The 12,375-nt window shown below is 38.5% G+C and overlaps 1 protein-coding gene across 1 annotated transcript in view; it reads right to left on the reverse strand.

The window, feature by feature from the left end:
• Nucleotides 1-2,895: 2,895 nt before the first annotated feature.
• LOC149173705 (uncharacterized) overlaps nt 2,896-12,375 on the reverse strand; it is a 39,151-nt gene continuing 29,671 nt past the window's right edge. The window contains exon 2 of the mRNA XM_089424708.1: nt 2,896-5,631. Within this exon, the coding sequence (XP_089280834.1) occupies nt 3,458-5,599 (2,142 nt within the window). The 5' untranslated portion in view covers nt 5,600-5,631 and the 3' untranslated portion in view covers nt 2,896-3,457. The remainder of the gene's footprint in view (nt 5,632-12,375) is intronic.

The raw sequence follows: 12,375 nt of genomic DNA on the forward strand, positions 1-12,375 counted from the left end.
TGGACCAAAGAAAGGGAACAACAGCAAGCAGCAGAAGGCAGATAAGACAAACAAGGATGGTCGTGAACCAAAGAAAGGAAACAACAGCAAGCAGCAGACGGCAAAGAAGACGAGCAAGGTTGGTCATGACAGCATTCTGCATGGCGAGGATATGGTTGGAGGCAAGCATGCAATCGAAGGCAGTTCGGGTGGCACGCAAGCAGTTGGTGGCATCCCGGGCAGCACGTCAGGCAAGCATGCAGTCGAGGGCAGTTCGGTCGGCTCGCATGCAGTCGGTGGCATCCCGCGCGGCACGTCAGCAAAGGATGATGACTGGTATGAGTACGCGTGTCGCATTGTGGAGGAGCCTCCACCAGACGATACCTAGGGGGTCCAAACAAATTGCTGGTCAAGTTGCCAGGTTTCGATTCGTCGCTCTCTTGTTGTTTCATGGGTTTGTTTCATGGGGTTTTTTCTCTATTGTTTTTTCAAACCATGTGGCCCGTTTTTATTGGTTTTGATAGGACCACTATGTGGGCCTTTTTAGGTTAAGAATTGCGACCCCTACGTGGGCATTTTACAATGGGTTCACTCGGACTGGTTTCCCCTTGGTGGGCAGTCGAGTTTTGTCTTCTTGATTAAATTTTGACATAACTCTGTTCAGCACCGCAAAGGCCGGAGCCTCGCTGTATTTTTAATTTTGTTTTTATCAATAGAATAGTATTACTTAGAAAAAAAAAACTTATCATAAGTATAACTATATACTAATTTTAACTCATTATAAGTATATGGTTCAACTCATCACAAATATAACTATATATTAATCTGAACTCATAATAAGTATATAGTTCAATAAGTATATGGTTAAACGTAAGTAATGTTGAACTATACAAGTGTACTAACACAACCATAAAAATCAATCCATAATAAACATCAAAACAATTATTTCATGATACACCTCATGTTACTAAAATTAACAAAAACAAAAAACATAACTATAAAATAATTAACCAAAAAAACTAAATTATAACATTTTTTAATAATATTAATTAAAAATGATACCTAACTTAAATATATATACACTTAAAAAATAATGTAACAGGATTATAACGGGATGGAGATTCATATCTACAAATAGTATTAATTTATAAATAGACTTTGTTATAATACAATATCTACAAATAGTGTTAATTTATAAATAAGCTTTGTTATAATACAATGTATCAATACCATTGATAACCAATAACAAAAGTCCAAAAAAATTTAACTCGTTTCATGTATACTTGTTCATATGATATTTTTTTAAATTAATCAACTTAATTAAAAGGGCAAAAAATTCTTAACTATTTTGAAAATAAATCTCAATTTTTATGCCGTAACTATTTTGAAGATAAATCTCAATTTTATGAATACTACTTAGAATAGGAATACTATTAATAATACTTTAAAATATTCTGTGGAAGTTAAATCTTTAACATCCCACCTAGTAATTATTAATAATTAAATTAAAAATTCTGAAAATTCCAAAATAAACCTACTTAACACACTTATCAACGTAATTAAGTATAATTAAGTATATATTTATCAGCGTAATTAAGTATATATTGAACTCATATATAATAACTTCAAATCCTCTTGTTAATGGACCTGATATATCCAAATATTAGGAAGTATTACCGATTTTTCCCAAACTTCCGTAACTTTGAAAAAACAAAACTTCACTTCAATTATATCCATTGAAAAAAAAACCATCATCTTTAAATCATTGTTCATTACACATTAATGTATTTTTCAATATAAACACTATCAAACTCAGCCAACTTATTCCTCCCAAACTTTAAACCTGAATCATTGGCTTGGTAATGCCTAATCATTAGACCAAAGTACACCGGACTTTTATACCTGAATTCCAAAAAAATGGCTATGCACCGCCATGGCTTCCTCACCTGATTAATTTATTTCCAACATTGAAATTTTGCAATGCATAATAAATCGAAAACTTTTTTTGAATGCGTGACGTTTTTAAACTGAATAAATCCATACCCAGACTACCCAAATATATCTACCAAAATCTGAAAATGAAAATACAATTGTTTAGCCGAGCGTAGCGTAGTATGATAACAATTTTTTCCACACTTAAAGTTTTTAATTACAGCAGCAGTTACTATTAGTATGCCGCTTATTTGACATTAGTTCAAAAATTATAAATTCCTCAAACTGAAGAAGTCTACTGCACTACAAATAAAGGCCATTTGGAAGGTGAGGCGGGAACAAAACATCCTCTGCAATAACCCTAATCCAGCTAATGAAAAGTGGCAAGGAGTTGGCGAATACAGAGCCTGAACCAACCTAAATATGGTCAATTGGAATATGGGCAGCTTAGAAAGAGGCAACTTCTGCCCTTCTTTTGTACACCAAGAATCGGAATGTGTGGCCCTAATTTTATGTGTGTGTGTGTCTTTGGCACGGGAATGACGAAGTATCTCAATGACACGAATCAGAGAGAATAAAGGGTCTGCTTTTTAAAAGGAAGACTTCAAAAATATATCAGAGGATAGGTCTGTGTTTCTCACCTCAGAATAAGGGCATCCCTAAAATCACAAATGTTGCCCAGAAAATGAGAAGAAACTTCTGTACTCTCCTTAGGAGAAAGTTCAGGCATAAAAGTTAGCAGACCCCTTAGGGAAGATGGTTTTAGGTTGTTCAGAGCAACAGCAAAGAACCCAAATCGCCCTAAACAAAAATAAAACATTCACCAACCAAGAACCGACAACTCGAACAAGGTCTCAATAGAATACATTCAATCAATTAGGCACATTCAATGAAGTTAGATTTGACTGCTTGAACTTAGAAGATAAGTATGCTATGTCTCTTTCATGATATCACACCAAAAGCAATTACATCGACAAGTGAAGCTGGAGAAAAATGGCGTCTTCTATCATTTGTGAATAGAGTCTTGAAAAAGATTAAAGACACATTAATAGACAGAAGAACATATCCACAAGATATTCATAATTCTGTCAATTCCTACTCCAATGTTTTTCTCCAAACCCTTGTGGATAACCAACGGTCCACTGGATTTGCTCAAAGAATCTGCAAAATAGATGGCATGCCCCCATTCCAATCATCAGAGTCGGAACAAGAGTGCTGTGATCTAAACCAAATACAGCAAGTTTTGCCCTGTGGTCATATTTTCCTTCTTTATGGAAAACAAATGCCGGTGGATTTATTACTTTCCATGTGTTCCTGGTTTCAAGTAACCCCAATATTCAGTTTCCGGTAATCTGTACACATCAAAATAAACTGCGTTATGTAGACAAGTGCCCAAAAAGTCTTTTTTTCTACCAGCACCCTGATAAAACCTAGCAAGTCCTGATTTGTCAGGGCAGCATTCGTAGGAGAAGGCTGGGCAGACAACACTTCTTCGCATCCTGTAAATTCTCAACTCTTATTTCAAACAATCTTGTCATCTGCAGTGCTAACTAGACTGGGTAAAATCTTGAGGTCCATTTAACTCTGTCAACCCATCCGGAACCTTGGCAGATAGTTTCTTAATCTTAATCTTCATTGTCTTCTGTTTATCAGATCCATCAAGCACTTTGGTATCATATTCAGATCTTGTTGGCTGAGGTGGGAAAAACTCCGCTGCTTCATTTTTTTCATGGTCCTTCTTCTTTTTATTCCTTTTTGTGTTTTGGAAGCTTTCGAAAGCCATTGGTTCTTCATAACTTCTCTCTATATCAAGAGCAGCATCAGCAATTTGATTCTGCTTCCATCGTTTTTGTCCATTCAAAAATTTCCCTTGATCAGACCACTTTGTATCATCTGAGAACCCACTAGCATCTAGTGGATGTCTTCTGTTCCCGAAATTTAACCGCTCTTCTAGAAAGTCCTCCTTTTCCCCATGCTCTTCAGTGATGGTCCTTTGCTCACTGCGGTGTCTGAATGAATCTTCTAATGATTGCTTCACCTCTTTGCGCTTCTTTTTAGATCGTTCAAAATTTTTCTGAATATTATTTTGCTCTCCACGAACTTTTCCTAACCCTTCCAGATCCAGCTCTCTGTTGTGATTTATTTGTCTGTCATATGACAAAGGTTGATGAAAATTTTGAACCTGCCAATCTCCTCCATCTGTGTAATGCTCAATTGAGCTCCTTTGATAGTCTCTGTTTTGTTTATCAAAGTGCCTCCATTGTTGCTGTGTGTATGAAGCATCTTCAGAAAACATGCCCCCGTCTTGTGCAAATCTCCGACTAGTGGTCAAATCTTTTAGATACCTCTTTTCTCCTACAAGATTCTCATCCTCCTCAAAATTTCGACCATCTTGACCAAGCCATGAATGCATGTGCACTCCCATGTTGTTAAGCGCTGGTTGGCCCTTCGCTTTTTTCATCTTCTTGTCATATACTGAAATAATTTTATCTGGGGCATTACTGTAGGGGTATTCAAATCCTTGTTGCACTCTTGCACTGTCTAGTGTTTCAGAAATGTGTTTTTTCCTCCCGTCTTTGCTTTTAGGTAGGCCAAGAGGAGCTTCTCCAATAAAGCTGTCCCCTTCCCATCCACTCATAGCTTGAGGATAAAGGGGCAATCTAGGTTTTGTTTCATATCCTTGAATTTCCCTCAAAGGATTATTTTCTTGCTTCAATTGGGATTGTTCATGCCTTGGAACACCCTTGGGAAACTGTTTCAAAACTCCCTTGGGAGTTCGCTTTTCTATTTTCAAGATTTCCTTGGATTCCAGCTTTCCAGTGCTGATTTCAGATGGAAAAGGACCCTTAGTGGGTGCCTTTAACTTCAGAACACCTTTACCGTCAACTTTTGCAGTAGTTAGATTCTTTTCTGGATAAAGAGGGTAGACAATATCAGCCACACCTTGACTTTTAAAGGGTGTAGCCTTTTTGCTTGGCTGTGAGGGTGGTCTCCGACCCTTAGCCATTCTTGAGGATTCCAATTGATGCTTCGAATACAGAAGGAGATCCTGAGGTTCAGCTTGTAAAAATTTCTTCTGATTTTTACCGGAGTACCAAATTCTAAGCCGTTCTTCAACACCTGCCCTTGGAGGACAACTTTTCCAGATCTTATGCATCTCCATTAAGTTATTCACCATATTATTGTGATAATTTTTCAATGAATGATAATGCAACTTCCTCTGCAAATACAGAGATCCTTCCATGTAACGAGATACTTTAGGGGGGCATAACCCACCTTTCAGTCTATCAAACAGCTCAGCCAGAGGACTGAAAAAATTCAATGTTTCTCCTCCAAGCAGTTGCTTAAGAGTTAGGTGGAATGTTTGCTGGTCCATGTCAGGAAGGTATGCTGTAAGATTGTATCTATCCTCCTCTGTCAAACAAGAATTCCATGTTTCCAAAGACAAAATCTGCTTCAAGTCTGGTAAGTCAAAGAGTTCATAAGGAACTGAACATGTCTGATCTCCAACCATACATAACTCAGCTCCAACTTCTGTAATATCTGAATCATCTGTAGTGTCAGATTCTGCCCCAGAATCCTCTTGATATGGAGGGATTCGATGCTCATCATCAGTGGATGAACTTGACTGGGTTTGAGAGTGGCCGCTATTCCTGGATACCTTCAGACCACTCTTGAAAATGGCCATTTGAGTTTGAATTTCTTGATCAACCACTTGGCCTGAAATTGAAATTATCTTTTCATTAAAATGAAACATATCATGTCCCAAGTATGCTCACTGCCTATCTGGCAAAAATATAACATGGATCACAAGATCAAAAAGAACAGAGACATTGAAATTTCAGTTAACCATTTGCTGTAAAAATGCATACCCTATATCAATTTGAACTCCAAGAATTATTCATATATGAACAGTTGAATATAATTGCACACAGCCCAGACCAAAATAAAACTCCAAGACAGGTACACCATATACTGAGCAACCAAACAGAGAATACTTCATGGAAAAGGATCATTTTTTGGGGATAAACATACAACTGCAAATATATCAAACTGCATATGGTAAAATATGTACTGAGAATGCCTTTTCAACGAGCTCCAGAGATTCCATAGAATAAACATATAGGAAAAGACAGACAGAGCGATCCAATCTAGCACTGAACAATCAAAGACAGTCCATTCAAAATTCAGCAGGTAAGAATGCTAAGAGAGATAATGAGGCAGAATGCCTTTGACCAACATAGATAGACATCTTAGAACATGTTGAAACTAAGGCAAAACACATATGAAGCATGATGAAAGAAAAAAATTAAATTTAAAGCCAAATTTTCATGTAAGATAAATGGTAAATACGATAGAAACAAAACAAGAGAAACACTGATATCATAGAGAAAGGAACAAGAATCAATGTGCATTAAACTGACAAAGAAAAAACATTTCAAAGCAATACAAAGCTGCCCCTAGTAAGTACGAGTGATTAAACAATATAATCTTTGAGAAGGTATAAACGGTTCATACCTTGTGGGGTTCACTGTTTTTAGCCTTTAAGTTTTATCCCAAATTTGGATTGAAATTCATTTTTTTAATATTTAAAGTAAAAAAGGGAAACAAAAGAAACTCGAATCACTAATACTAATTGTGATTAATTGGCAGTCTTCACTTATCCCAAAACATTGTTGAAGCTCCTACGGGTGGCTGCCCCCACGAACTTGCATTCATTCCTTTGGATATATTGCCTAGATTTGAGAAAGACTGACCAGAAATTGAGTATTATTGATGAACCAAAGTAGCAGTCTTGCCCAGGGGTCATAACTCAAGAGCCAAGACTTATATTCGTTGGATACAAACATTCAGAAGGATGAGCCACCAAATCGTTATCGGTAACACTGAATCATTGAAGGCATTTATCATGATTCATTACTCATTACTCATATGTGTTTATTGATCGCATTGGGTTTTATAATAATAAAGTTTCATCGTCCAAAACTTGTCAACCAACACCACTGGTTTTAGAAAACTGTCGACCCACTTGTCCACCTGTTTTTCATCTGGCCACCTTTTTCACTCCTGGTAATGACATGGCACAGCATGTGGCCATTGCTTAAGAAGCCCAGTACACATCTGCAGTCTGCAGACAGTAATGCATTGTCAGCAGCATGAGTACTCGGAACAGGACAGCTGTTCAAAAGTGGCTCCAAAAGGTTAATAGCTCAAGTTGTTATACTTGTACGGTAATCAGAGGCGATCAGTCCATCCTTTGGAGCAAACCTCAATATGTTGCCAGTCAGCAAGCCACTTACTACCATCACACCAATAGAATCAGTAATAAAGGCCTCATAATGACCAGAAAAGGTTGTCTTGAAACCAAACACCAGTAGTACTGAAGTCAATAGGAAGCACCACAATTAGTTATGGCTGCCACAAGCCATTGCCACTGTTGACAGTTATGACAATAAATGGACAAGAATTAAATCGTGTTCCACCAAGTATCCAGGATGGGGGAGCATGAAAGCAGGGGGACGCAAATGAAGAACAGGTGGGAGCACCGGCCAAGTCTAGGGAAATTCAGGGGAGATGGGGACATCAGGGTCCCTGTCATAGGAGTCCACATCTCTGAAATATAAAATTAAAAATAATAACGATAAAATCCCAACAATAACAATTAGGTCTGCTGAATTTTGATTGGGATATGAAATTCCTCTTTCTCCATATGAAGTCTGATGAGGTTCCACTATCAAACATCCTGAAACAATTAATGATAATGTTTAAAATTAGAGTAAAAGTTGATAAAAGAGAAAAGAGAAAAAGTTAAGATAAACGAGAATGTCAACTTTTACTTTAAAAATGTTAAAATTGTCATTAATTACAAAGGTCACAATATCCTCAGAGCTCTATCCACTATCTCTGTTCTGTCTTAAGGCGTTGTTGAACAAAAATTGGGGGAAAGTGGGGGGCATGCTCCTTTTGGGGGTTGAGGGACACCCAGCCACCCCCACTTCTGGAGAAACGTGTGCCCCACACTGCGGAAACATTTCCCCATATATTTCCCAAAATTTTCCGAAAAGGGGGATGTAGGGAAACATTTCCCTAGGTAACACCCCACCCTCATAGCATAGGAAATGTTGGGGCATGCCCCCTACCCTGGGGAAATGTTGGGGCATGTAACACTAAATAAAATCAACAGAAAACTGTAAAATTTAATTGGTAGAATACCTGCAAGTGGATGATCAGCAGAATGCAGACATTTTGTGCATTTACAGTGGAGGGCACCTATTTCAACAGCTCTATTTCATGCCATTAAATAGTAAATTGTTTCAAAATTACTGCCACTCAAAATAGACTTCCATGGTTGCAAAGAAAACAACCCATAAAAATCATTTAGTTGGCAGTGATATCACGCCACATTGTGTTATGGAGGCAGACCATCATTTATGCAATAAATAGCCATGGAGGATCACCTGTTACTTCCTTTTGATTACAGCAACAAGCAGCAGGCATAAATTCATGATACATTAGATTCCAGATCTGTGGGAGACCTCACATTTCCTCTCAACCCACTTTCTTGGGTGGTCAACTGACTACCTTGAGGCCCCAGGAGGAGCCATCATTCCAATAAACAGGGCATGCACCACAAAATTTAGCAAGAAAATTAGCTCTAGGTGGTCCAAAATTCAGGCTCCGTCCCATCACGCACAAAATTAGGGCAACATACAGCAGGCATAGCTTCTTGATATTTCAGACTCTAGATGTGTGGGAGACCTCACGTTTCCTCTCAACCCCCTCCTTGGGTGGTCAACTGACTTCCTTGAGATCAAATGAGGAGCCATCGTCCCAGGACACAAGGCATACACCACAAAAATAGCAGAGAAATTAGCTCTAGGTGGTCTGAAATTCAGGCTCGCTCCCATCCCGCACACCCAATGTTTTAAAACTCCGACTCGGAAGAGGGTCGACTCCAACTCGGCCGAGGGTCGACTCCGACTCGGTATCGACTCGACCGGCTCGATTTCAATGACTCAGTAGTTGTAAAAAATACATTAAATATTTATTTTTATAAAAACACAATTTCAAAGATTTTCATTCGTGTTTCCAAACACACAGCATTAGAATATAGATAGAAGACAACATATGATCAAAGTAGTGTTGAAAAATGTGCAACAAGAAATGCTAAATTTAGAATGTGCTAAAAATAGCATGTCTAAAAATAGTAGTTTGGCCAGTGCGATCATTGGCCACATTGGGTAAGAGGTGAAACTGCTAAAAATAGAAAGTTCTAAAAATAGCATTTCTGAGTCCCTTCCTATTTATAGGAGTCCCTAGTCTATCTATAGGAAGTAAAATTAATTTTGGTCTTAACAGCAGTTTAAAATATTAATTAATTAATCTCTATGAGTTAATTAATTATGAAAGATTAAACTTGAAGTCTATGTGAGATCATGCAGTTATTTTCCCTTGATTTAGGAATTTATCCCTTGATTAAAGGAGATAAGGTTCAGTTCTATAATGAGAGAATCAGTTGACTTAGTTCTAACCTAGGAAACCGGATTCGTTCAAAACCATAGGTGAATCGCGAATCGGTCGACTCGGACACAATTCTATGCCGATTCGTGTCAGGATTGCAGGGCACGTCGTGTCCTATTGTGGCACGTCGTGTCCAGTGACGTGCCCGAATTTCCAAATCGTGTCTCGATTCCGAATAGCGAGTCCTGGTTTTGCGATTCGTTTTGAGGGTTTGCGATTCGTTTTGAGGGTTCGGAACACCTGCAACGTTAAAAAGGGGCGTCCCTCTCAGCTCATTCACTCATTCTTTGTTGCTGCGAGGAGCGGACCGCCCAACGTCCAGTCCACCCAACGTCAGGCATCGTTAAACTTCAGGTAAGTAGGCACAGCCGCACGGCACACAGGCATCGTTAAAATCACCGGTTGAAAAGATAGCATAAGTTTCTATTTGTAATCATTTTGTAAATAAAAAATCTGTGTTCAACATTTAGACCCTTCATTCATATCCAAACTTCCAGTTGATACGATTTGCAAATGCCAAAAATCAAAAACCCGTGTGGTTGTAAACCCGTGTGGTTGTAAACAGTCATAAATTATAATGCTTTGTTGCAGCGAGGAGCGGACCGCAAACATTTTTATGACTGTTTGAGCGGATGTTCTGTGAGTCTAATTAACAATGAAATGCACTTATGTCTGACTCAGTGACTTGTATGCTTAACAACATAGGGATCCTGTTAATCGTTTGGGAAGATGCAATATGCCTTTAAAAATGATCCCGTTCCCACCTCAGATTGAACGTTTTCTTGTATAAAAGAAGCCCACAATTGCTCCTTGGATCAAAAACTTCTACAACGGTGCCCACCATGAACAAATTTAAACAGTTTAAATTTCAATACAATAGTGATTCCAAGGTCAAGCCTTGCACAACTCCTAATCATGAAGAAGTATAGTCATAAGGTGCTGCCGCACTGTTTGAAAAACCATGAACTGAACATATTGAAGTTGTTTACATTAATGGCATGTCTTACAGCTTCAAAAAATTGTAGGTAGTGATGAGTATTATGTCTGCACATTAGGAAAAGAACGTATTAGTCCATATATAGATAAGTAAATAACCTGTGGCTGTAGGCTGTCATCAATGAACTAAGCTAAGCATGCCCATAACTCAGTCAAATCCCAGTCCACTCAAATATAACAAGTTATATATATGTATATAAATTTAGGTAAATAGTTTCGTAATACAGCAGTTTGTTCATTTTTACAGCAGTTTGTTCATTTAAATTTTTACAGCAGTTTGTTCATTTTTTTTACAGGTTGAGGTAACATGGCTCAATCAAAGGCAGCAAGGAAGGGCAAGAATGTCATGGGTAGAGATGCTCTTCCTCCCCCAATATCATCAGAGTCTGCTGCAAGTAATGTTGAGGGAAGAGGACTTAAAGACAATGAAAAATATCCATTGTGGAAATATGTCAAAAGAGAGGATGGGCCAAACAACAAGGGAAAGGGAGGAGGCAATGTGCAATGGAAATGCAACTTTTGTAACATTTCTTTCAAAAGCACATATTACCGTGTGAAATCACATTTGTTGGCTATACCTAGTTGTGGGATTGGATCTTGTAAAGTTATTACTTCACAAAAGAGAAAAGAATTGGAAAAGGAGGCCAATGTTGGTATGGAACATGTGGCACTGGCTTCAAAATCAAAAGCACCCAAGGGCAAGAATGAAGACCCCCTTCCATTTTTGAGGAAAGCCACCACCAAATTTCCATTTGAGAGTTCTACTTCTACTGGGGGACAAGCATTAAAAAGAAGATCACTTGGTCCAATGGACAGGATTTTCCAAAAAGAGAGACGGGAAGAGCTTGATCTCACCATTGCCTTCTTCTTCTATCAAAACTTCATATCATTTAATGTTGCACGTTCACCTTTATTTGTTGAGATGTGCCGAGCTCTAACTCAAGGGGCTCCAGCAGGGTATGTGCCTCCTGGGTCAGAGAAGCTGAGAACCACATTGTTGACGAAGGCAAAAAAAGAGGTGCAAAAAATGCTCGAGCCTATTATGGCATCATGGCCAACATCTAGGGTTAGCATTGTTTCTGATGGATGGACAGATCCAGCACGACACCCAATCATCAACTTCATGGTGTCTTCCTTGAATGGTCCAGTTTTCCTGAAAGCAGTGGATACACTTGGCGAATACAAGGATGCACAATTTATGGGTGAGTTATTTATTAGAGTTGTTGAAGAGGTAGGTGTTGATTCTTGTGTGCAAATCATTACAGATAATGCACATGTTTGCAAGGCGGCTGGCATGATTGTGGAAGCTAAATATCCACAAGTGTTTTGGACACCTTGCATTGTCCATTCATTGAACTTAGCACTGAAATCCATTGCTTCTGATGTGCTTTGGATTGGAAGCATTATTGAGGATGCAAGACATATCCGTAACTTTGTGCAAAATCATACAAATGCCCTCACTATCTACAAGGAGTACAGCAATCTATCATTGTTGAAGATTGCTAATACACGGTTTGCATCTTCATTCATGATGTTGAAGAGGTTGAGGGAGGTCAAGACTGCTCTTGGGTCCATGGTTATTTCTGAGTTTTGGTCTTTTTGGAGAAAGACAGATCAGGCAGCCTCTAAAAGAGTGAAGGACACGGTACTAGATGATGCTTGGTGGGAGAGGGTAGATCTAATTATTCGGATCATGGACCCTATCATCTCTTTGCTTCGAGTTGCAGATACAGACAAACCCATCCTAGGAGAGGTTTATGAGGGATGGGATTCCATGATTGAGTCTGTGAGGAGCATTATTCTACAGAATGAGTGCCCCCAGTATGAGACATCACCAGAGGCCTTCTGCGATACCATACATGATATTCTTGTCCGCAGATGGGACAAGAATTGTACACCTTTACATTGTTTGGCTCACTCATTGAACCACAAATACTACAGCCATGA

This window comes from Pinus tabuliformis, chromosome 4_2 (assembly GCF_031772625.1).
Source record: "Pinus tabuliformis cultivar Carrire ecotype Pingquan chromosome 4_2, CPIR1, whole genome shotgun sequence".
Lineage (NCBI taxonomy): Eukaryota > Viridiplantae > Streptophyta > Pinopsida > Pinales > Pinaceae > Pinus > Pinus tabuliformis.